The 26,879-nt window shown below is 40.1% G+C and overlaps 1 protein-coding gene and 1 long non-coding RNA gene across 5 annotated transcripts in view; one reads left to right on the top strand and one right to left on the bottom strand.

Annotated features, from left to right (window-relative positions):
• Positions 1 to 2,375, bottom strand: part of CCNG2 (cyclin G2) — a 9,216-nt gene extending 6,841 nt beyond the window's left edge. Inside the window, exons 1-3 of one of the 3 annotated variants that reach the window (XM_037147072.2) lie at positions 2,065 to 2,373; positions 988 to 1,125; positions 215 to 352 (exon numbers count right to left, since the gene is read on the bottom strand). In XM_037147072.2, coding sequence (XP_037002967.2) covers positions 215 to 352; positions 988 to 1,125 — 276 coding nt within the window. In that variant the 5' untranslated portion in view covers positions 2,065 to 2,373. Of the gene's footprint in view, positions 1 to 214; positions 353 to 987; positions 1,126 to 1,208; positions 1,395 to 2,064 lie in introns of those variants that run through there. The other 2 variants (XM_053655701.1, XM_037147075.2) reach the window with 2 other exon arrangements.
• Positions 1,361 to 26,879, top strand: LOC128625900 (uncharacterized). Of its 2 annotated transcripts, none has more exons than XR_008389794.1 (3): positions 1,361 to 1,418; positions 23,896 to 23,984; positions 26,623 to 26,879. It is a non-coding gene; the product is annotated as an uncharacterized LOC128625900 (long non-coding RNA). The 2 variants fall into 2 exon arrangements; XR_008389795.1 differs by lacking the exon at positions 1,361 to 1,418 and adding an exon at positions 1,451 to 1,607.

Raw genomic sequence — 26,879 nt, 5'->3', positions numbered from 1 at the left:
TTATATTTTCAAAGAAAAGATATGTTAAGTTCTAAGTACAACCTAACTTAAAATACAATAATACAAAATTTTGTAGTCTCTTAATCTGCAAAAGATGAGTTCCAATTATTAAAAGTGTTTATGTACAGTGACATAATTACATTACTTGTCAAATATTTATTGAGCGCTTCTATGCTAGCCAAAAATGAAGATTCATAAGAAAATTATTAAATACCTTCATAAGAGCCAAGAATCTGTCCAAAATATTGACAGCCAGGACAAAAGTTTCAGTGCAAGATCCAAAAAAATTGGCTAAACTCCTTAAGTCTTCTACTTTGGCATTTCTCAATCTTGGACACAAAGTGTTATCATTCTGAGATAAAAACCAAAAGCCAAAATTTATTACTTTCTTACAGTAAACAGATAATACAGAATCAAATAAGGCAATTTTTTCCCATAACTTTCAAGAACATGGGAAAGAGTTATCATTTAACTAGAGCACTACACTTTTTCATATACAAAAGGTAAATATCATGGCTTTTAAAAAATGTACATCATAAAAGAGCTTTGGCTACATATAAAAAGTGAACTGTTGCCACACTTCCACAGGGTTACAGCAAATATAATTCAATTCCCCTGTAATGCACATAAAGGGTTACTTGCTTGTTTTATGCTTGTTTGTGTTTGACTTAAAAACCTGTAACGAGTGTTTCAAAGGGTATTTCCACCAATGAACTCCCAGTCTCCCACCCACAAGCTGCAGGCTGGGGTTCCACATTTAAAGAAACACTTCTCTAGAGTTAGTATCATTCTCACTCCTGCTAAGAAACAAAAGCTTGATCCAGGATTAAGATTTATTTTAGTACTCCAGGAAGCCCAACTTTGGTCTTCAGAAACTTGGCAACCTTTAGTCTTGATTCAACTCAAAAAAAAAAAAAAAAAAAAAAAAGGTTATCCTCTCTACACCCTATCAGCTCTTTGAGCAAGTTATCTTCTCTGGGGCCTTACCTCCGAGGTAGCCTCGATCAAGCTCAGCCCTTTTTCTCGAGGTTGGAATCTCTGTTCCTGTTCTAGGTAGAGGTTCAACAATCCGAAGAGCTGGACCCCTTCACGACCTGCCAAGTACTCTGCTCCCAAATCCTTCATCTGCAGCAAAGACATCAGATAGTTACAGTGTATACTTGGGGGAGGTGGGAATAGATGGTAGGGGGGAAAAGGCAGAAAAATACCTCCAGCGAGGGGGACCCTAACACACCCGGCGAGGAGCAGACGAGGGATTTAGTCAGGTCCCCAGCAGGATCTACGAACCCCCAGGGAGGTGTGGCAAAGGGGAGGAGTCGTGGTTCCACCCGCAGGCCAGCTCTGGGTCAGACTGGCCTGTGCCGGTTTCCTGGACGACTCACACACCGGAAAATGTCCGCGGGTGGAGGTATCTGGAGGTAACCCCACCTGAAACCGTGAGGAGAGGGCTTCTACCCTGCGGAAAGCACAGGGGGGCAGCCACTGCAGCGGGTTCTGCGGGTGCGGGCTTTGCACAATAGAGGGGAAGGGAGAGAAAGTCTCGCGACTGAACAAAGAACCAGAAGGAGGAGACTCCGCAGTACCGCCCCTCTCCGGAGCCCAGCCGCGTAAGCCCCTTTAGCTGGAGTCCGACCCCCGAGCCTTCCCCATCATCTTCGGCAGCGCCTACTCTGGACGTACCGAGTGGCAAGACCCGGGTCCCAGAGAGCGGTGGGGTGCCGATGCCCACCCAGTGGGAGACATTAGCCATCCCACCCCCTACCCCGACACACCCGTCCAACCACTGATGCCTCGGTTCCGCAACAGTGAGGAGCCTCGGGCTGTCAATTCAAGCACCACCCCAACGAGCTCCGGTGGCAAAATGGGGGGAGGGCACCAAAGAATTGTTTAGAGCCTCCCTGCCGCTCCATCCATTCCACCATCATCTCCCCAAATCCCACGCCCATTCCCCTGGAGCTGAGGACGGGACCGGAGTCGCTTCCGGGGCTGAGGGGTGGGCACTGTGATGCACCCCCTCCCCCGAGTCCCGACCACGAACAAAGAAAGCCGGGTAGGACCACTCACCGTGCCGGAGACGCGCCTCCACTGGCGCTTGGCGTTGCGGTTCGGAGGGGACTGGGTGCGGCGAGGGCGTCCGGATCTGTCTCGGAGGACCCGCCGCCTCAGCGGTGTCCCCGGACCCGCATCCGACCCCTCCCCTCCGTCACCGCCGCCACGGCCTCACAACCCCGGCTTCATTCCGCTCCCTGCGCACCCACCCTCACGAGGAGTAGCGTCAGCCCCTCAAGCCCTGCCCCTCTACGGGCACCACCACCGAAACCCAACCAAACCCCTTGTTTTTGTTTTGCGTTCTCTACGCCACCAAGGGGCGGGACACGTGACTCCCCGCGGAGGGATTTATCGCTGCTCCTAAACCTTTAAAAAATAGTCCCTCCTCTCAGCCACTGTCCCCAGCTGGTTTGGGAGTCTCTTCAGCCCGCCTTTGCTTTAATGAGCCACTCCTCCCTCTTGGTTCCAGGGCAGAGGTTGGGATCTGGGCGTCGACTTCATTCTGCTATTGAGCCGAAGGGAGAGAAAAGAGTAACAGGGTTGGGAGCGGAAGGAGACAGTTTCTGTTTGCTTTGCACCATTTAAAGGTCTCTGATTTGTGTTGTTGGGATTTTTTTGTTGTTGTTTTGAATAATCCGCCCAAAGTAGCCCGCTCTCTGATTGGATATTGGCAGAAGGTTGAGGACCTGATTCACTGTCGAATCTGGATTGGCTAACTGATTAGTCTTTGAGCTCTCTGATTGGCTTTCGCCGTATTCAGTGCCTCTACTTTCCAGGGAGCCTTAGCAACTCTGGAGTCTGAATGCGCATGCCTGGCGCTGGGTGGGGATTGCTGGTGATGGAATTCGTGGACCCATGCCTGGGGTCTGTTCTTTCCCACCCACCACCTCCACCCTTCCCGGGGGAATGCCACGTTCGGCTCAGAGCTTGAACGGCTAGATACATTCTCTACGTTTTTTCTTTATATTGTCGTGCGGGTGCATTTTGCGATAACCAGGGGAGTTGGTATAAAATGTTCAGAATGCTTACTGAAATATTAAATGAGTAAAATGCTATCACTTTGGTATTTGCTTTGAAGTTTTAACGACAAAGTTAAAAATGGAGAGGCTAGATGAAACAATATTGTGGAAGAGTTGTTAAATGTGGGTGGTAGGTACAAGAGGGTTTCCACTTGTGTGTACTTTGAAGGTTTTCCGTAATAAAAAATAAATGTTCAAATTTACCGGGGCGTATTGAGGAGTGCACATAAACATGTAATGATTTAATAGTGTACCCCCAGAGGTTGTAATTGTGCTGTTGTTTTAATGACGGCCCTGAGAGCTTCTTGGTCCTTGGCCACCCATAAATTATCACTTATTGCCCATTTTAATTAGCGTTATTAAAAGGTGACACCTCTTGAGGCGGGGCAGAGAGCAAAGGATGCCTCAGGCCAGAGAAATTTTCGCACGGAGTATAGTTGGGGGATGTAAGGGACTCCCCTTCAACATTTATAGTTTACTTTCACCCTCCAGTGCCCCACCGCCCTCAGCCAAACACGCAAATCAGTAGTAGCACATTCTGAGTTCTAATCTAAGTAATTAGTTAAGCCTTAGGAACAGATTTCTCTTTTCTACTCTTCTGCATGTTTTCTGTGAATTGTTTAATTGCTTGTGAAACGTGAGAAGTCACATAACATAGTTTTAGCAGCAGGTTTTTCTTATTAACAGCAACAACGGAATTTTAGAAATAGGTTCCTTTGCGTATTAGGTGGGACTAGACACAGGCGTATGGAGCTCAAAGCAGCTGGGGGCAGGGGAGCTCAAGGAACTAACACTCCTGTTTTAGAGAGGTGTGGTCTTCTTGTTCAGGGTTTTGGAAAATAAACGTAATTACATTAACAGACTACTTTTAAGTGATTTACAGGATGCAGTTTTGTTCAGTGTTTGATCTTTTAAACATTATAACTCTTCTCTGACAAAAACCTTTTGCTGAAAATCTGTGCTGGAAAAACATAATTGAGGACCAGCAACTAACATGGAAAATAGAGCTACAATCGGAATTACTTAGATGAAGGCTCATTGTACAGTGTATAAAGAGGCTCAGTGGATAGAGTCCAGAGAGAGACAGAAAGCAGCTGGTTGGAAAACATGCACCATGAGAGAAAGTGACCAAAACATGAAGGAGATTGGGACTTTTTTAAGTAGGAGGGCGAAGATAGAAAAGGAACATAAGGTATAAAATAAGTAATGTAAAAGAAGAGATGTAGAATTATGTGGTAGATTTCTAAAATAAATAATATGTAAGACAAAAAGGAAGAGATGAAGAAATTGTTCTTTGCTTGGTTCACTAACTGTTACAAAGTTGTATGAAATGTATACTAAATATTTCATAGCTAGTATTGTATATCTTTTAACAGAGAGCCTCTGGAATGATGAGCAGTTCACTTAAGAATAAGACAGCCCTGGCTGGTCATGGCTCAGTGGATTAAGTGCTGACCTGTGAATAGAGGACACATGTCTAGGTTGGGGGCCAGGTCAGGCCAGATACCCACTTAGGGGGCATTCAGGAGGTAGTGTGTTGATTCTCCATCCTTTCCCCTCTTTCTGAAAAATAAAAGCTTAAAAAAAAAAAAAAAACAAGTAAGATGAGAAAGCTTTGTAAATGGTGTTGCATTTCCTGCCTTGGCAGGCCCTGTTCAGGACGGAAAAGACTAATCAAATTGTCCAATATGGAGCCCTTTATCCATATTTGTCCATTTATTTTTTTAAGATAAAGAAAAGTAATCATCAAAAAATATATAGGTCCAGCACAGTCTGTGTAGCTCAGTTGTTTAGAGAGAGTCACCCGGTCATCTAATACACCAAGGTTGTGGGTTTGTTAAATCTCTAGGCAGGGTAAACACAAGAAGCTACCAATGAATACATAAATAAGTGGAAGGACAAATCAATCTCTCTCTCTCCCCGCCTCACATTCTAAAATCAATAAATAAAAAGAAAAATAAGAAATATTGTCCAGTACTTACATAATCTTTTTTTTCAAAACAGCTCTTTTTAACAGTGATGATATTCTAAGATAGAGAATGATGCCAGTTTTTTCATTTTACTCCACTGATTTTTTGGTTGTTTGCTAATATATCCTTTATTTTATTATTAATATTTTTCATTTTATTTATTTTATTTTTAGAGAGAGGAGAAGGGAGGGAGAAAGAGGAGAGAAACTGCATATGAGAGATACATTCATCGGTAGTCTCTTGCATGTCCCCAACTGGGTATCTGGCCCACAACCCAGGCATGCACCCTGACTGGGAATCAAACTGGTGACCTTTTGGTTGGCAGGCTGGCACTGAATCCACTGAGCCACACCAGCCAGGATTTTTCTTTTTAATGACAGTCTTTCTCCAGGTTCTATTTCTCTGTCCTTACTTTGCTACAGCTTTAGGTGTTATTTATTAAATAAATTTTCCCCCTTAAGCTAATCAGCCTTTACCTGTCAGCCACCTTCCTGTCTTTCCTAAGCTTTCTTGAGGGCAACTTTCCTGCCTCATGCATGCACACATAGTAGGGGATGAGAAACTTGGAACTTCCCTGAAAGGACTTTAAGGGGATTTACTTCATTGTAAGATACTTAGTCTTCCACCACACAGTGATAGGGGGTGCAGCAGGATTGCGTGATACTCTGCCCCCAATCATGCTATGAAGGCCTAACAGAGAACCTGTTGTTCTCAGTGACATGTGACACTATGCAACTAGAACGTGGGCACAGAGCAGGAAACAAGCAGCAGCACACTCATAGAGAAAACAATGCCTTCTTTCAGGGAATTTTTGTCTCTGAGGAGTGTCCTTCAAATCTACTTAAATTCCTGCTCCTACCTTGAAAAGAAAACAGGGCATTCCCAGGAGCCTGCTGCAGTGCTTCTCTAGATGCTTTTATGCTTGGGCTTCCTGAACTATATAAGGCATCAAAACTCCCTCCAAACTTGCCAGAGAGCATCTTTCTCCTCACAGGGGATAGTTGTAGACAGTAAATCCTAGCTTTTCATTCAACAGACATTTAATGACTATACACCAGATGCCAGGCATGGTACTAGGCCTCAGGGATACAAAAGTAAATAAACTAAAACACAGTCCCGGATTATACCCTGATACATCTGAGGTGTGGGGCAAAAGCTCTAGCCTAGGGATCAGAATGCCTGAAGTTGAGTCCCAACTTTCCAGCTCACTAGAGATAGTACCTTGAATACCTTGAATAATTTGAATTGCTTTGAGCCTTAACTTTCTCATCTGAAAAAACAAGCAAGCAAACCACCAAACAAATGCGGGGAGCCCAGGGAAGTACTTTTTTCTACTTTACATGTAAAGATTAAATACAAACATTTGCAAAAAAAAACACCCCATTTTTACTTATACACACCTAGGCTGTTAGGCTTGTGACAGCACTATGACTTCAAGAAGGGAAAAAATAGGACTTCCAGTCTAGATGGAGGTATAGGTAGATACACTGTCCCTCTTCACACACCAAAAGAAAGACAACAAATATAAAAACAAAAACTAACCAGAACTGCCAGAAAATCTGATTGTATGGAAGTCTGACAACCAAGGAGTTAAAGAAGAAACATTCATCCAGACAAGTAGGAGGAGCAGACATATGCAGCTGGGTGGAGAGAACTCAGGGCAAGGCAGCAGCTGGCGGACTGGGCATTCCCACTGTCCTGTGCAGATAAACCAGGAGGAACACCTGGGGAATGAGACAGTGCCACCCGGAGCTCCAGTGCAGGGAAATAAAGCCTTAAAACCTCTGACTAAAAAAATCTGTGGGGGTTGAGGCAATGGAAGAAACTCTCAGCCTCACAGAATAGTTCACCGGAGAGACCCACAGGGTCCTGGAACATATACAAACTACTCACATGGGAATCAGCACCAGAAGGGCCCAATTTGTTTGTGGGTAGCAGGGGAAGCAACTGAAAGCCAGCTGAGAGCTGAGCAAGTGGCATTGTTCCCTCTTGTACCCCTACCCCACATAGAAGCCACAACACTGAGACAAGGGTTGCCCCGCCCTGGCAAATACCTAAGGCTCTACCCCTTATACATAACAGGCACACCAAGACAAAAAAATGCCCCAAATGAAAGAACAGATCAAAGCTCCAGAAAAAATACAACTAAGTGATGAAGAGATAGCCAACCTATCATATGCACAGTTCAAAACACTGGTAATCAGGATGCTCACAGAAATGATTGAGTATGGTTGGAAAATAGAGGAACAAGTGAGGGCTATGAAAAGCAAAATAAAGAAAAATGTATCGAGAGCCAATAATGATGGGAAGGAAACCAGGACTCAAACCAAAGATTTGGAACAGAAGGAAGAAATAAACATTCAACCAGAACAGAATGAAGAAACAAGAATTAAAAAAAATGAGGAGAAGCTTAGGAACCTCTGGGACAACCTTAAATGTTCCAACATCTGAATCACAGGGGTGCCAGAAGGAGAAGAGGAAGAGAAACAAATTGAAAACTTACTTGAAAAAAATAATAAAGGAGAACTTCCCCAATCTGGCAAAGGATATAGACTTCCAGGAAGTCCAGGAAGCTCAGAGTTCCAAAGAAGTTGGACCCAAGGAGGAACATACCAAGACACATATAATCAAATTACCCAAAATGGAATATAAAGAGAGAATCTTAAAAGCAGCAAGAGAAAAGGAGACAGTCACCTAAAAAGGAGTTCCCATAAGAATATCAGCTGAGTTCTCAAAAGAAAACTTGCAGGCAAGAAGGGGCTGGCAAGAAGTATTCAAAGTCATGAAAGGCAAGGACCTACATCCAAGATTACTCTCTCCAGCAAAGCTCTCATTTAGAATAGAAGGGCAGATATAGTGCTTCCCAGATAAGGTCAAGTTAAAGAAGTTCATCATCACCAAGCCCTTATTATATGAAATGTTAAAGGGATTTACCTAAGAGAAAGAAAATGATCAAAAATATAAACAGTAAAATGACAACAAACTCACAACTATCAATGACCTAACCTAAACAAAAACAAAAATGAACTAAGCAAACAACTACAACAGGAACAGAATCACAAAAATGGAGATCACAAGGAGGGTTATTAGTGGGGAAGGTGAGAATGGATTGGGGGAAAAATACAGAGAATAAGTAGCATAAATGGAGGTACAAAATAGACAGGGGGAGGGCAAGAATAGTATGGGAAATGGAGAAGCCAAAGAACTTACATATACAACTCACAGACTTGAACTAAGGGAGAGGAATGCAGTGGGAGGGATGTGCAGGGCTGAGGGGAATAAAGGGAGGAAATGGGACAACTGTAATAGCATAATCAATAAAATATACTAAAAAAAGAAGAAGAAGGCAAAGAAGGGATCATCCCTGACCTCTCACAGCAATCTGCCAGAGGCAGCGCAGAAAGAACCTCTGGATCAGGATGGTAAATCAGACATGAGCACCACCCCCTACGTCCCCTCTACTACTTCTGGCTCCCTGTCTAGGCTATTTTCTGTCAGTAAGGGTGTTATGGCACCACCGCCAGCAACCCCTGCAAACTCTCTGCTTAGGATAGCATTGCTAATGGAGTCTTCACAGGAGGCAGCAACGCTTGTAGGAGGAAGAGGAGCAGGGAAGGCATAACCTCACTCAGGGTGCCATCTTCAGGTGATTCAGATTTTTCATTCAAGAACTCATTTTTTAAATCTGAACTTGAAAGAACGAAACAATTTACATGAAATTTAATTCCTTTCTTCAAGCAATAGTGAACATCTCATATATTCTTTCTTTCTCTTGGACAAAATCTCAAATCTGAACTTTGCAAATTCAACATTCCAGAATCTATTATATATATATATATATATATATATATATATATATATATATAGAGAGAGAGAGAGAGAGAGAGAGAGAGAGAGAACTGTTGTTAATAATACAACATCCTGTATCTTTCTAAGGAATGCTTATTTATTTATGCAAGGATTAGTGATCTTCACAACACAGTGAATTTCCACATATGGATGTGCTGAGCTTTAGAGTGGTGGGAATTATCCAACACTGTAAAGCCAAATAACCACCAGTGGAGTTTTTCCAGTCAGCCGGGTAAGCCCTTTCCAGTTCTGCTAAGCGGAAAGTAAGTTAGATTTACTCAAACTATCTCTGAAACCAGAGAACTCAGTGCTTATTGGACTCTGTGGTCCAATTCATTATTTTAGTATCTGGAGCTCTAACTGTTATGCTAAAAGTCAACTGAAATAATGGAGTAGCTCTAAAATTGCGTGGAAGACTGGCAAAGGAGAAGGCAGCCGAGACTATGGTGATTTCTGAAATCAGCTGATTATCCCCAACGGTGGGTCTGTACCAAAGCAAGTATGTTTTAAGTGGCCCAGAGTGCATTCTGGGATATTATACATTATTATTTATATAACGCATTCTTCTTGTATGATGTGTTCCAAGAACCACAACCTAAGTGTGATGTTTCCTGTCTTTTCTTGACATCACGATGGTGTGGGAAGTTGACACTGTCAGGAAAGGGTCATTTAGGACACATCTGTCAAATCTATCATCTTCTTCCTAAAGGATGTGTTTATTTTCTGTGAAAGTAATTATCTTTTATTTTGATCTCAAATGAAAAGGCAACTAACATTTAAAATGATGTGAGTAATATAAACTTGAATTTTGCTTTAACATTTTTAAGTTATAATAATTTTTTAACTTCTGAAAAGATTGCTTTATTTCAAAGATCCTCAGGTCTGTTTAACTATATATATTATTATGTTTTTCAACCACATTCTGAGTAAGAAATTTTGGCTACATGAAGGAGCAAAACCAAATTTGGGGGAGGGGGTGAGCATAGTTGAAACTAATATGTCCTGTTACATGACAAGGAGGAATTAAAACTGCAGATGGAATTAAGGTTGCTAAGCAAGTGACCTTGAGATGGAGAGATGATCTTGTATTATCTGTGTGGGCCCAGTGTAATCACCAGGATCTTTATTAGTGTAAAAGGAAGGCAGAAGAGTCATAGTTAAGAAGGGTTTACAGATGCTGTAATTAATTTTGGAGCTGTTCTGGTTCTCTCTTGAAAAAAGTAGAATTTACAAAAATAAAATTAGATAGAGAAGTGATTATTTTAAATGAGACAAATCCAGAAAAATTGTAAATTGTTAAGAGTTGATGTATATTCATTGTTCCAGTTATCTAGTGTTGTGTAATGAATCGCCCAAAACTTAGTGTCTTAAAACAACAACCATTTGTTATCATCACTGGGGTTCTGGGGTTGGCTGAGCAAAGCCAGGCAATCCTTGCTCAGGGTCTTCCATGAAGTTGCACTCAGACGGTGGCAGAGACTGCTGTCACCTTGTGGTTCACTCACTTGCGTGTCCAGAGTTGATGGTGACCATGGACTAGAACCTCAGCTGAGGCTGGTGGCTGGAACGCCTACATATGTGGCTTCATGTGATCTTTCCACTTCCTCATGACGTGGTGACAAGGCTCAAAGAAGACCAGGTGACCACTGTATTTCCTTTTATACACCAGCTTTGGCAGTCACATAGCTTCTATCCTAATTTCATATTGCTGTTATAACAAATGACAAGTTTAGGGGCTTGAAACAAAACAAACTGTCTTATAGTTCTAGGAGACAGAAGTTTGAAATTGTCTCACTGGGCTAAAAGCAAGGTGTTGGCAGGGTTGCATTCCATTTGGAAGGTCTATGGAAGGTCATTTCCTTGCCTTTCCAGTTTCTAGAGTCCACTGCATTGCTTGGTTCATGACTCCTTCCTTCATCTCCAAATCTAGCAGCACAGCATCTGTAAACCCTTCTTAACTATGACTCTTCTGCCTTCCTTTTACACTAATAAAGATCCTGGTGATTACACTGGGCCCACACAGATAATACAAGATCATCTTTCCATCTCAAGGTCACTTGCTTAGCAACCTTAATTCCATCTGCAGTTTTAATTCCTCCTTGTCATGTAACAGGACATATTAGTAGGTTCTGGGGATTAGGGCATGGACATCTTTGGGGACAGCATTATTCTTCCTTACTCAGCATTTCTTCAGCCACAGTCACATGTCTACTCAGGTTCAAAGCTCAAGGGGAAGAAACATGAGAGTTTGATCACCATGTGAGAACAACATGTGAGATGGGAGATATAGCAGGGATCAGCTCTGGAAAATAAAACCTTCACAGTCATAAACACTAAAAATCTAAGAGATGCCATGGTAATTTTTTCATTGATAAACTGCCTGACACACGACTGTAAAACTTTTGCCACTATTTTTGTCTGGAAAATCTCTGATCACCTCTTCATAATATAACAATACTATAATACAATTTTCTATACAGAAAAAAGTTTTTAAATTCAGTCTTTCCTTTAGCATGGCTGTTCAAAATTTTTTTAAATTGTTAATATTTAAAAATATTTTTGCCTTGACTGGTGTGGCTCAGTTGGTTGAGCACAGGCCCACAAAGTGAAAGGTCACCAGTTCAATTTCATTAGTGCATGTGCCTGGGTTGCCGGCCAGGTCCGCACCTGGGAACATGGGGGAGGCGACTGATTGGTCTTTCTCTCATACATTGATGTTTCTCTCCCTCCCTAGATCCGTTCCTTCCCCTCTCTCTAAAAAAATAAATACAATCTTGAAAAACTTTTTTCCTTTAGTATTATAATTTATTATTAATATGTTATGTTTTAGGATTGATGTCTGATTTGTGAAAACTTTGATCAAGTATGAGTTGTAAAATTTCAGGGCATCAGTGAAAACTGGCTGTACTCAGTAGGTAGCTAGTTGTCTGTTTCTTTATTGCAGAGGCGTATTTTGAGTTCTCTGTTCTTTTTGTCAATGTCAGTATTTTGTAATATCTATTTTTCCTAAATGATATGATTCCTTTCTCTTCACTAACTACTGTATCAAACAATCTGTGAGCTTATCTATTTTTTATTTATTTTTAGAGAGGGGAAGGGAGGGAGAAATAGAGGAAAAGAAACATCAATGTGTGGTTGCCTCTCACATGCGCCTGCAACCCAGGCATGCGCCCTAGACCGGGAACCAAACTGGCCACCTTCCGGTTCACAGGCTGCACTCAATCTACTGAGCCACACCAGCCAGGGCTATGAACTTATCTATTAGTACTACTAGAAATCTCTCTCTTCTTTTAAGGAAATTTTGCTTTTGGAATGATCTGGGGGAAAAAATGTGTTAAATTTGTCCAATGTGTTCAATGTCCAACCACATTCCATTGATTTTATCATGTATTTTTATCAGAATTTTCTCTTAGTTCTTTAATAAAAGTACTTACAAATGACAACAAGAATGCACCTTTTTATTATATGAAAGTTAGGAGTCTTTAATTTCTCAATTGTTTTATTGAAGTATCCCAAAATGTGTTTCCACATTTTAGTTAAAATGCTATGTCCCTAACTCAACTTCCCCTCATCCAGATCCGAAAAATACTGGTGGACACTCAAACACCTCCAAACACAAAGGAAAATGGTATGGTGGAATTTACCATTTGTCATGGTACATGATGAAAGATAGCAGCCTTAACTGATTGCAGTTAAAATGTCTTACTTTTGCAAAACTCAGAAAAACATACATGTGAACGCTCATCCTGAGACTTTGGAAAGAGCATAAGCGAGGGGCCCTGAAACTAAATTTTATTAGCTTCACAATAAATTCACACTTAGAAATCAGTCAATAATTAACTGTCAAGTGCTGTGTTGAGTGATTTATATACATTGACATAATTTTAATGCCTGTAACACAAATAGTAAGTACTATTGCAGAGATGCAGAGAATTTAAGTAAGTTGATCTACAGGCTTATAGTGGTGGAATCAGCATTAAACTGCAGAAAATCTGACTCTAGGACCTACACTCTTTACCACTATAATGGTTCAGGAAGAAAAAGAAAAATAAAACTCAAAGTTGGACACAAGCTTGACTCATTTGGTTATACTTTCTATTAAATTCATGCAGAATGGTTGTGTCGGTAGTTTAGGTTAGCCTAAAGGCAATTTGAATTTGGATGTTTTATTAGGAAGTTTCATCAATAAATTATTCACCTGCATAGTTTGCTGTGTGTGTTCTTTTGTTTTTCTTCAATGGTAAGTGACTATACTTTTTAAGAAATCTGATTTGTCTCTATCAAACTAATCTGGAAAGAAATTGTCCAGCTAGAGACCAAATCTACCAGGATTAATTGCCTTTGCCCTGAAGTTTTGGATTAACATGTTTCTAACAAAGTGGGCTAATTATTTCAACACAGTCCCACCACTCAAATACCAGGAAAACAGTGGGAGAAGAAAAAGGGTTTTCTTTTCTGCCTTTCTTTAGATATCAGAGAGAGTACTCAAAGACTTTCGAAACCTCGTGTGAGTAAGTCATACCAGTAGCTTTCGGATATTTAGGTGCCTGGGGGAAATTGCTGCTGTGTTTGTATTGACGCTGGTAGGGCTGTTTAGCAGACATTTGAGCTATTTTCCATACTGTTACACAGAAGCATTTTGTCTTTATTACAGAAGATTGTAATCAGCAAATACTCTGATTAGCCTACCATGGCTTGTTCTGCTCTCCTATTTGTAGAATCCACATAGCGTCATGCTAAGTGGAAGTCAGGTCCCACACTCACTGCTAAAAATAGCAGGTTGGGCTTTACAGCCTGCGCTGCAAAGAAGTGGGGAGAGGTGGGGAGCGGTGACACACACAGGACATTGGAAGATATTCTTTTGGCATGTACCAGGAAGTTACCAGTTTATTGTGCTTATTGTGTTGTGCAATGTTTTGATGATGGACATAATATCTCTAGATCTTATATTTAAACATTATAGAAAGGTATTGATATAATGCAGGGTATCACCCTGCATAAAGATTAGCTTCCTAGAACTCAGGTTTCTATAGCCATGTTTTATAAACACAGTCCATGTTGCATATTGAAATCTTTGCTGCTTCTTTCATTCAGTTTAATAAACACTGACTTGGCAGCTACTTGAGGCAAAGGGGTGGAAATAGGAGATACAATAGAACTATGGTTAGATCCGCTCAGACACTAATGGGGGAGAGCTGAATCAACAAATGATAATACTATGTGATCTGTGCAATCATAGGAGTGTGTACAAAGTCTAGCAGCAAGATGGGGGAGAGAAGAATTAAAAGAGATTAAGGAAGTCTCTATAGGGGAGGCAATTCTTGACCACTTCTAAAGAAGTTGTTTCTGCTATGTAACTATGTCTTTTCCCTTCGATTCAGAATGTTATATTCATTTTTTAAAATATTTTTTTATTTATTTTTAGACTGAGGGGAAAGGAGGGAGATGAGAGGGAGAGAAACATCAATGTGTGTTTGCCTCTCACATGCCTCGTACTGGGGACCTGGCTCGAAACCCTGACTGGGAATCAAACTGGCTACCCTTTGGTTCACAGGCTGACATTCATCCCACTGAGCCACATCACAGAGGGCAGAACGTTATATTCATTTTTCAAAGTGAGCAGCTTCTGCCCTAAGAACAGAGCAGCATCTGAGCTACTTAAGAGTACATGTCGGTGGAACTGCCATCTACAGGATGTTCTTTTAATATGTTTCTCAGATATGTGTGAAATTCATTTCCTAGCAAAAACTACATTGAGTTATATTTTGTGACTTATTTAGGCTAAGTCATAATATTGCCACGTCCTTATAGATGGATGACTTTAATATATTTTAATTATGAAATTAATAAAAACACATTACAGAAAATATGGAAAAAGAAATCTCCTATAACCAAACAATCTAACACAACTGTTATTGTGGTGATGAAATACTTCAGATTTCTTTTCCAATATACCTATTTTTAATTGTATCGTGAAATATACATAAAAGTGAATATATATTCAGTATATGTACAATTTAACGACTTTGATAAGATAAATAATTGTATGAGGTCTGTTCAGGAAGTAGCCAGCCATGTAATATAAAAAATAGAGACATTTACTGAGGAAGATACAAGACACAAGGTACGATGTACATGGCACGGTGATGCCTCAGTTGCCTTCAAAGGAGGCACCTTGGGACCTCACACAGTTCTCCCAGTCGCCATCAGCTGCCCCTCTGCATTTTCCTTAATCTCACCAATGGTCTGAAATCTCTTCCCTTTCAAAGATGATTTTAGTTTGGGGAGAAGCCAGAAGTCACAGGGCACCAAATCTGGGCTGTAGTGAGGCTGAGTCACCTGAGTGATTTGACATTTTGCCAAAAAACTCTGCAGGTGATGTAATGCAATAGCAGGTACATTGTTGTGATGAAGCTGTCAGTCACCAGTTGCCCACAGCTGTGGCCTTCTGAGTCATCCAAACAGCTTCCGTGGAGGGATGTTCAAGCTTAATGGAAAATTCGATGCAGATTCATTTCTCTACTCACTCAGTCATTTTGAATGTGACAGCCACAGAGTGTACATGCTTACTCAGTGTATCGACTGCCCACACTGACTAGTACAGTGAACTTATCATTGTTCACACATGGGCATTCCAGTCATTCTCCTTGGCTGCCAGGTTATATCACTGTCATGCAGTCCATTCTCATTACATTAACAATGGCTGGACTTTTCCCAGACAAACTTTGATATCTACCACCCAAGCTAATAAGTAGTATGTACTATGTACCTTTGCAACCTCTGGACGCCTTCCTCATATCACATCCCCAGTCTTTCCCTACAAGTAGACTTAGAACCAAATTTTCAGTTAATTATTCCCTTCCTTTTAAAAATAGATTACTTTATACGTATTCTTAAATAAATGTTTGAATTTTATAAAAGTAGAATCACATTCAATGTAGTTTTCTGTGACTTTTTTTTCAACATTACAGTTTGTTTTTGTCCTTTTTGAGAGAGGACCAGAAGGGCGGCCTCCTGAGAATGGCAGTGCTCTCAGCCTTTGCTGCCCTCCCCGCTCAGCATTATATTTTGGAGCTGAGTCCATGTTTGCTTGTAGCCATTGCAACTTTTATTCCTACGTAACGTTCCATTGTATAAAAATACCATGCTCTGCTCCTTCTACTGGGAGTGGACGCTGGGAACCTTTCCAGTTTATCATTATTACAAAAAATGCAGCAATTCATGTTTTTCCTCTGTCTCTGTGCACGCATCCAAGAGTTTCTCTCTAGTAGATGCCTAGAGATGGAATTTCTGGGTGTCAGAGCATGAGCACTTCAACTGGTCTAAGTAGCATTTACCGGTTTCCAGAGCACTTGAATGATTTTCCACTGCCATCAACTCTCAGCACGAGCTCCTGCCACATGTCACACATCTTCACCAACACGTGTTACCTATTTTCACAACAGATCAGACAAGGGCCAGAATGACGCACTTCTGTATTCTCATCGTTATATAAAGGTAAAAATCCTCTGGCTGCTTGATTTTGGAGTATGTATTCTATGAAGTTAAAGGTTGTACTGTACTTAAACATACAATTTTTATTTCCATAAATAGAAGAAAGCTTTGCTTTAAAAAAATTCACACATAAACATATATTCAGACACATGCATACCCACAAAAACACACAAATACACACAATGCTTGTTTATTAACACAAAAAGTAGGATTAAGGAAATAGTAATTGAATTTTTACACACATATGCACATGGTGTGTGGGGCACATGTGCATGCATGTGTGTCTAAGTGTGTGTATCTCCTTAGATGTTTGCATCTGAGAATAAAATGGGTTTTAAAACAGTCATATGAACATAATTGTTCACTTCAGAAGCCCAATATTTGGAAACCTCAATTACAGGTTCTCCATTGTCAATTTGTGTAGAAATTTTAAAAAACATAGTTTAAGGCGAGCTTAAATATGCCCCTTTCTAAGCAGAAATAGGGCTTAAAATTCTAAATTTACCTTTTCTCTACCTGTAACAGATTTCCATCCTTCTACCACACCCACAATTTAAGACCAGCTTTGTTTTAAAATATAAAACTTTAATTCATCTCTCAAGGAAATCTCCAAACTTTGAGACTTTAAAAACTAAAAATAGTATTTTTGTAATTTAAACATAGTTCCAAATTAGCAAAATATAAAATTTTACCAGTAAATTACAGTTCTAAAAAGGAATGAAATCAATTCTTACTGATCAAATACATAATTTTTATCAAAGATATAAATGGTTACTAAATAATAATACATTAAATAATAATAAATAATAATAATACATTAAAAAGAGTAAGGCAAATGTGCTGGTTACCTAATAATTTTGAGAATTATTAGGAAAAAATATTTTCAGATACTTCAATTGAAAAGCAGTCACATTCTGCCAGTTAGAGAACATGGTGACATAAGTAGCAGAGAATGTAAGCTTTCTAGTATCACACCTGAGGTACTGTATTGTGTCTCATTTTTAAAATAGTATATATTTTTTATTGATAATACTTATTCATGGGTTTAATTTTATTAAGCATAAGTGAAGTGGCTGTGCCCTGAAAGGACTAACTAATCTGGATAATTATGAAATTTACGTTTGCTGTTGTACCATACAGACATCAACTTCACCATAAATACACATATTCCTGACCTCAGCTAATAGTTGGAGAATCCTGAAACCTGGAATTAGCAGTTACCTTTGAATACTGTCCTTGATACCTACCAGTTAAGTGACTCTCAAAATCTTCACTTCCACATTTGTAAAAATAGAATAATAACTCCTGACTATCTCACAAGACTCTTTGGGAAGATTAAGAGAAAGAATATATGTAAATGCATTTTATAAAATGCTAAATGTGTGTTATTATTACTATTATGTTATTATTGGTTCAAATTCCAGCTCTATTATTTAATATCTATATGGCTTATATGGCAAGCTAGTTAACTTTTAAAGCCTATTTCTTTACCTGAAAATGGTGGTTTATGAAAATTAAATGACACAATACATAGAGAGAGCTTAAGCTCAGAGAATATGGGAAGGGTTTGGTAAAGGTAACCATTATTTTTCACTTATTACCCATATGAGAAGAAAAATTGCTTTAAATCATTCTTTCAATATGATGATAGATTATACCGAACTTGGGAGAGATCTGAATTAGATCACACAGCTATGGCAAAGGAATAAATCTTTTCTTTCTAAGAGCTAGCTGACTAATGTGAAAACTGACCCTTGTCCTTACCAGGTTACTAAGTGAACCAACCTGGTCACAAACTATATAAACAGATTTCACAAGCAAAATATTGTTGCAAAGTCCAGGGATCAGCATCAGCATAACTGATGAATATCAAACTCTATGACATGTTTCGATAAGAATAAAAATTGCTTATTTATTTCTAACAAGGACACTTCAGTCATATGACCTCTCTCTCTTTGCTTTGGTTTTTGAATCACCCTGTCCTTGAGGATCTGTACTTCCTTATCACCCATTTCTACACCCAAATGCCTTTGCCTGTTTCCACCCAGTGTCTCTTATCCATGTTTTTCTGAGAGGTGGATAAAGTGGGTCACCATGGAGAAAAGACCGTGCTACCTCACTTTTCCTTACGGCCCTTCAGGTCAGACACCTCCAAAATGTGTATGACCCAAGTTCACTTCAACAATGTTAGGAAAGCCAGACAGCTGTATGGCTAGAATTGTCATTCTAGCTCCAAATGATGCTAACCCTTTATGTGATTTCATTTAAAAAACCCCAAAAACTAAAGTGTCACTCAGTTGAAAGGTACAAAATTTTTGGTGTATTGTAGTCTGTGGCACATAGAACAATAGCAATGTAAAGCAAGCTATATGGTTTCATTTGTCCATTAAGTACATATGTGCTCCCAGAAGCCACTGAATCATGGGAACTTCTGATGTTATCCTAACCAGTTGTACAAGTACTGGGAATCAGACACCTGTTTGTTTGTTCATGTAGCCAGGTCCAACACACCACTGTCTTATTAAACATTATTGAGGACCTGACAGCATTAAGAAATTATAACTGACAAACTCTTAAAGTTTTAATCTATTAGTCCTATTAAAATAATAATAACAATTCCACTACTTGTTAATGTTAATAAACAAGTGGGTCACCACTTATATTTTATAAAATATATCTATATTTTCCCAAACAAAAAAAAAACAATTAGTGAGGAGTATTGTTTTACATTTTGGCAAATCTTTTAATGTCTAAGTTTTTACAGTCTATGTTTTCTTCTAGGATTTTCATAGATTTGAGTCTAACATTTAAGTATTTAATCCATTTTGATTTTATTCTTGTATGTGGTGTAAAGAGGTGGTCTAGTTTCATTTTTTGCACATATCTGTCCAATTTTCCCTAGACCATTTATTAAGCAGGCTATCTTTACCCCATTGTATGTTTTTGCCTTCTTTGTGAAATATAAATTGAATATGAAGGCATGGGTTTATTTCTGGGCTCTCTATTCTGTTCCACTGATCTTTATGTTTTTCTGCCAGTACCATACTATTTTTATTACGATGGTCTTGAGAGTATAGTTTGATATCAGGTAGTGTGACTTCTCCAACTTTGTTCTTTTTTTCTCAAGATTGGTGTGACTCTTCAGGGTCTTTTGTGGTTCCATATAAATTTTTGGAATATATGTTTTAGTTGTGTGAAATATGCTATTGGTATCTTGATAGGAATTGCATTGAATCTATAGATTGCTTTGGGTAGTATGGACATTTTAATGATGTTAATTCTCCCTCTCCATGCATATGGTGTATACTCCCACTAATTTGTATCTTCTTCCATTTCTTTTGGTGTCTTATAATTTTTCAAGTTCACTTCATGCATTTTTAAATAAACTGTCTTTCAAATACTCAAGTCTGAACAACCATAGTTTTTCTGTCAGCTAGTTTTTCAAGTAAAAATGATGTTCCATGAGAAAAGCAGCTAATTCAGTTTGTATCTCAGTCATGCAAATACTTTTACCCAACAAAACTATTGCACTTTTCAGTATGCAGCAAAAATGCTTAAGCATATTTATCATTTTTTACATAAGATATTAAAAGTATATAGTCTAGTATCAAGATTTAATAAAATTAATAATTTTACTGCTCCATAAAGGACATTCTCAGTGCAAACTGGCTTTGTTTCCCCCCATGTGGTTTGGTTTTTACTGTGAGTGCATGACAGTGAGAAAATACAATGAGACTTTTGGACAAGATGGCAGTGTAAACAGACATGACTCACCTCTTTGCACAGCCACATCAAAATTACAACTAAAATACAGAACAACCATCACTCAGAACTGTAAGAAATCAAGCTGAATAGAAGTCTGACAACTATAGAATTAAATAAACCACATCCATTCAGACTAGTAGGAGGGGCGTAGACATGGAATGTGTTGGTCCCTCTCCCATGTGTAGTGGATACAAATTTGGGAGGAATATCTCAGGAGTGAAGAGTCCCAGCCCCACACCAAGCCCCCCAGCCCAGGGTTCTAGTGCCAGAAAGATAAGTCCCTACAACTTCTGGATGCAAAAACCAGCAAGGATTGAGTTAGTGAAAGAAACCGTTGGAGCCACAAGCATTTCCTCTTAAAGAACCCACACATGGACTCACCAACTCGGACTTACTCCCTTGGAACTTCAGTTCTGAGGTAGCAGCTTGAAAGGCACCAGTGGTACACGTGGAGAATTTGAAGTGTCTGTCATCAGGGTGAGCAGAGGCCCTTGTCCCTTTTCTAAACCCTTCCAGCAAGCTGGTACCATATCTGATACTCCATCAACCTGGCTAACACTGTGGGACCCACCTTGGAGATCCCCAGAGATTCCACCTCGCCCAACTTATAGGCCCACCCAAGCTGCTTTTCCATCTAAATGGCTGGTTTTGGTTCATACTGTACAACTTTCTAAAGCCTCTCAAATAAACAACAGCTGTTCTCAGTGAGCTCCAGGCCCAGCACTAGCCCAGCACCAGCAACAGCCAGTCTTGATTAAAACTTGGCTTGGCCTGGGAATCTCCAAGCCCATCACAAGTAGCAGCCATCTCAGACTGCATTATAGCTCAGGCAGGATGAAAAATCATGATTACTGTAATAGCATAATCAATAAACTATAACTTTTTATAAAAAAAGAAAATACAATGATTCCTAATGCAATCTGGTGCCACTGCCTTGAGTCATACTGAGATGCCAGCAATTTTAACCACAAAGGCTTTGCACCATTAGTGCAAATGTCAACACAGAGAAACGGTATTGTAAGTATTAGTATTACAATAAAATAATTTTGACTTCACACATTCCAGAGAGGATCTCCCCAGGAGTCTATTGTCCACACTTTGAGAAGTGCTGTAAAAAACAACTAAGAAAAAATATCTGGCAACAATTCCTCTTTTGGAAAGTTTGCAATATATATAAGGACCACACAAATGTGATAGGTTGTACATTTCTGGAGACATATTTCTTAAGGTTGCTATGTTGGAAAGAAAGGAGGAAAGGAAGAAAGACAAGAAAGACTTGCTAATAGCGGTATTAAGCAAGTGAATCATGTCCATATTCCCTCTTGGAGAGGCAGCTCTGGCTGTTATGATTTATCATGAGACCATATGGCTCTTTCATAACACCTATCACCCACATTACCATTTGCTTATGACTTTGGACTAAGGACATCCAATATGGAGGTTCATAGAAACCGGGATATTATGAGGACATTAATGTAAGAGCTAGTCTCAAACAAAGATTAACTAGAGGATCAGACTCCTTCCCCCCACATTTTAAAAGGAAAAAATAAACAAACAAAAGAAAAAAATCTGTCAAATGTAGGTGACATAGAAGCTTGGAGAGAAAATGACATCCAAATAGGAAATGGGGTAGTGCGGGTGTAATAGGTCACAAGTACACAAAAGGTATGATAAGTTGAAGCTATAAGAAAGGAGACACAAGGAGTTAGGAAAAACAATGAGGGAGAGAAAGGTGGCTGAAGAGGGTGAGCAAGTTGGTCAGTAGAGGCAGAAGCAGTAAAAGCAGAGATGGAGAGCAACCAAGTCACCGTGATGGTAGAGGGTCAACAACATTTGGCTACTGAACGGCTAACGAGAAAATCCGGTTCTTAGAGTTGCCCTGCCAGGCCTCAGCTCTCAGCTGACATTCCTTCTGCCTTTGTATGCCTTTCCAAAAACCTGCTTGTTTTTCAAAAAAGCAATGAGTCTCTGTCCTTGTATCTAATGGAGCCTAATTAACTCCTAACTACTGGGAAGGCATCATGCTAGAGGCTTTCATGACATTATCTCAATTTTAATAATCTTTTTCACTTTAAGTATATGTACCAACTGTGCTCCCACACATCAGGTAAAATGCAAAATAACGAAGTTGACATGATTTCCATGTTCATAAGTCATATGATACACAAATTATATTGAGGCCACAAGCCAGGGGGAACTATGTAGTTGAAGAATTTGTTACTTTTTCTTCCTGGTTCAAAAAGAGAAAAACAATTGAACTAGAAGGCATTAGAGTGATAAGAGAATATGGAGAATCCAGTTGGGATTCTTTTAGTTATGAAAACAAACCCAGTTGGATTAAGTTAAACAAACAGAATTTATTTGAACACTACAGGGATATCTCATAGAAACATTAAGAAATGCTCAGCCTCAGAAAGAGCCACACCTGGGTTTCTTCTGGGTCTCTGGTTTCGCTGAGTAACCTCTGCATTCTTCCAGCCAGGCACCCTGGCTCCCTCTGTTTTCCTGTCTGGCCTCTAAGGCTCCCTGCAGTTCCTGAGTTTGCAGGTCACTGGGCTCCCTCACAGGGAAATTGAATCAATCCCCTCTTCCTTTCCTTCTTTCTTCCCTCTATTCCTCACCCACCTGCATTCCAAATTCCTAGGGAAAGTGTTCTGATTGGTCCAGCTTGGGTTAAATATTAATCATTGGTACAGTAAACTGCAGCCAAGAGGCAGAGTCAAGGAACTACCTCTCACAAAATGGAAATGGTGGGGGAGTAATAACGTAGGGGCTAGTCTTACCATCTGGGATGACCAGACTGGGGCAGTCAGGTGGAGGAGGGCTGGCTCACTACTAATAGTTGGCTGATCCCAAAAGATGCCCACTACAAAAGATGAACAATATACCTCCACCACATTAAGCAAAAACAACTCTAAAGTGATCTCAGATGTTCCACGAGGCTCCATCTCATGACCTTGGAAAAGGACATTCTGGATTCACCACTCTCAAAAAAAAAAAAGCTCACCCCAGCAAAGATGTCAAAATGTGTTTTGAGAAATTTCTCCCTTTGCTGATCGAAGGGAGATCCCTACCATGTGCCTGTGCTTCTCAGAGTCCATGCTGCCCGCAGACCTGGGCTGGTCACCCCCCATGCAATGTCCCACATTCCAAACCCACTCTTTTCCTTCCTTTCACTCCAGCAAAATCTGTCTGCTCCATGGTAACAGCTGGAAAAGTCACCCGTGTTAGAAATACTGTGGTCTGATACTGTAAACAGTCCCAAATAAGAGAACTATTTATTAGTATAATTTCATCTTTTCAAGGAGGGTTTCTGATGATAGCAACAACTGAGCTGATTTGGGGAAGAAAAAGATACATTTAAAAAGGAGTTCTATGCTGTACTCCTTACCATGCAACCTATTTCTTCGAAAATGAGGGACTTGACCTTTCCTTCTGTTTCCGTGCTGAACTGGCAATCTTGTTTTCCAGATCTACTTAGTAACTGCTGTCTCTGGATTTTCACACTGTAGCCATCATACTCTTTGCATAATAAATAACATTATAAAACAGAGGCAAAATCTTAAGGAGTCTCCATTTGTGCAGTGCCTTCTAATACCCTAAAGAGTAAACAAATCTGTTTTTTCAATGAGCTCTGAGTTTTTAAAGATGAGAGCTTTCTAAAAGTTGTAGTTTGTTCTCTTAAAATGCAAATTTACAAATGTCCAGTAAGAACTGTGTTTTTAAAATACTTTATTTGATTGTTTTAGAGAGAGGAAGAGAGGAATAGAGGGAGAGAGACATCAATGTGGAAGAGAAACATTGAAGACCCCCAACGAGGGACCTGGCCTGCAACCAGGTGTGTGCCCTGACCAGGAATCAAACTGCCAACCTTTTGGTTCAGAGGCTGGTGCTTAATCCACTGAGCCACATCGTTTTAATAAGTACTACTTGTACTTTCAGGTCCATTTTCATTCAAGGGGCTGCAAATCATTTTAGAAAGTGACCTACTTAATTTAAAGTTCTATCGGTAACTATGGTACTGTAACCAGTGACAGGAGATCATAAATTATTCTGTCAGACCTTCCAGCTCACTCTCTCAGCTATGAAATCTATACCCAGATCTTAGGCTTTAATTCTCCTTATATTCTGCACAGAAAGGCAGTTGTCTTATTGGTTAGAAACCGGATGCAGCATATAGACTTCTAAGTTTCAATCCTTTGGTCAATAGTTGGGAGACTCTGGGAAAGTTGTTTAAGCTACCTGTGCCTCAGATTCCTCACCTGTAAAATAAGGATAATAACATTATCTACTCATGATTATTGTGAAGATTAAACAAACAAACAATGTTGCAAAGCTCTTAGAACAGCAACTGGCCATACTGAGGGTTCATTATTATTGCACTAACTTTATAATCTTCATAGGCTTCTGGTTACTACTGACAAAGACTCTCTTCTTCACCTAATTTTAACCAGAGCTCTTGTGACTTCTTTGCTGGACTAGGCCAGACCTTGGCCTTTCCTCTTTGTCCTTGTAGAATCCATTTGAGCAAGAACCCTGTTAAAGCAGTTTAACAAAAAGCCTGCACCCTTGATATCTTATCTCCCTGGCCTGCCTTCAGCAAGAATTCTGTGAGTTTTCTAGCAAGAATGCTTGTTATCCCTGATGTTTTCTCTCAGTAATTTTTTACCCACTGAACCCTACTGTCCTCCTTGGCTATAAATCCCCACTTGTCCTTGTTGGAGTTGAGCCAGATGTTTCTCCCTTCCTACAAAACCCCAATGAGAGAGTCCCCCTTGAATAAAGTCTGCCCTACCATCTCTATAAGCCATGACTTTTTCCTCTAACACTGCCCTTTGTCTTTAAATAGTTAATCATTTCTTGTACAGAGTAGGGGGAGAAGCATATTTTGGAGATGGCTCTAATATTTTAATCTTGTGGGGTAGCATGTCAAATGTCCAATAGATGGTAGAAAAAGTTGGGATCTATTAAATTTTTTTATAAAGGTTTGATGTCTTTTTTTAAATAAGATTTTATTTATTTAACTTTAGAGGGGAAGGGAAGGAGAGAGGGAGAGAAACATCAATGTATGGTTGCCTTTCGTGTGTCCCCTGCTGGGAACTGGCCTGCAGGGAACCAGCCTGCAACCCAGGTATGTGCCCTGACTGGGAATCGAACCGCGATTGTCTGGTTCGCAGGCCCGCGCTCAATCCACTGAGCTACACCAGCCAGGGCTAAAATTTTTATAGACCTGCATCATGGTGCTAATCCTACCTTAGACAACGCATTTAGAAAACTGCTCAGTAACCTAAAGCAACACTAGCTGCCTAAGGTTGGGTTTTGAAGTAGACACTAAGAAACGGGTTCCAGTGTATTTACCTTACTGAATGAATGCTTTTTAGGAAAGGCCTATAAGGAGGAGAAGAAGGAGGATCGGGAAGGGCTGAGTGAGGGTATGGTCCCAGGTAAAAGTTTAGGGAAGCATATGGAAAAATGAAAATGAGTCCGTCCTTGGTTACCCTTGGGCAGGGGAGGAGTATAACCTCTCAGGGGTCTCTGGTAAAGGGCTCCACTTGGCCAAGACCAGTCTCTGGAGAAAGTCGCAGGTATGAGATCTCAGCCGAGGCACTGACAGCAGCTGAAGGATGGCTGCCCCAGCCTGTAAAGGGGATCTGGGCTGGGCAACACTGCCGCACAATGTCTTCATTGTTCGTCACTGATGCTTTTTGACATGTGACAGTGGGAACTTCATTCTGCGCATCCTTTGTGTTCCTTACACTTGTCCACAGTGCCTAGCAGATGGTACAATTTTAATAAATTGTTTCATTTATTTACTCACACACGAGAGCCTCCTATTCGATTTACAAAGCAATTTCTTAAAGAGTCATCTAATTTAGATTTTATTTTGTACTTTTTCTCAGTGACACTGCAGTGTTTTTCTTCCTGCCCTTGTCACCACCCCACCTGCTTACGTTTTACTTTTTTCTAGCCTTACTGCTCTCTAAATGAACGCCCAAGTGAAGTAAATCACTGAACCTCTCAAAGCCTCCAGTTCTGGGGAAGGAGAGCAGTAAATCCTTAAAATGGTCTGTTTTGCTTCACCTTAATGCATCTTTCATATGTCTCTTTTTATGTTAAGCCTGTTTACGTTATGCATTGTGAATGAGAACTATGTAGAGCACCTTCCTGCTGAAGATAGGAGTCTGAAAGTGCTGATGTTTAGAGAACAGAACACATTCCTGGAATCTTAGGATTCTGAGATGCTGGGCTTGCACTCTCTGCTGTGGATAGAGAAGAGCTAAGAAAAGCTCTTCTTTGCTCATCTATCTTAATGCATATGGGCAAAGTGACCTCATTCTTTCCATATGTGTACATACTGAGGATAGGCAAGAGGGATCTGCGGGGTGGAATCTGCTGAGATTACTAGCAAAGGAACATTGTATCCTAAATAGAGAGTGCTCTCAGATGCTCAAAATACCTCTTTAATTCTCCTTTAGGTTTCATCCGACCTTTATTCCTGTCTACAGTCATCTAACAATGCGTGCCCACAGAGTGCATCATGTCCAAGAAAGCCTTAAGTTTTTGAAAGGATAGATGTAAATTGCCCAAAATGTCTAGTATTGAAACTATGTAAGTCAAGGCGTTTGATCTTAGAAAATGGGGAAATAAGGACTAGTGAAGAAAGTACAAAGATCTTATTGTGAAGAACATATGAACCCAAACACTCTAATGAAATTAATAGCCTATTAAAATG

The sequence above is a fragment of the Artibeus jamaicensis genome, unplaced genomic scaffold, assembly GCF_021234435.1.
Source record: "Artibeus jamaicensis isolate MK-2021 breed Jamaican fruit bat unplaced genomic scaffold, CSHL_Jam_final scaffold_1031, whole genome shotgun sequence".
Classification (NCBI taxonomy): Eukaryota; Metazoa; Chordata; class Mammalia; order Chiroptera; family Phyllostomidae; genus Artibeus; species Artibeus jamaicensis.
Note: the sequence above shows the minus strand (reverse complement) of the source record. Positions and strands in the feature narration are given on the sequence as shown.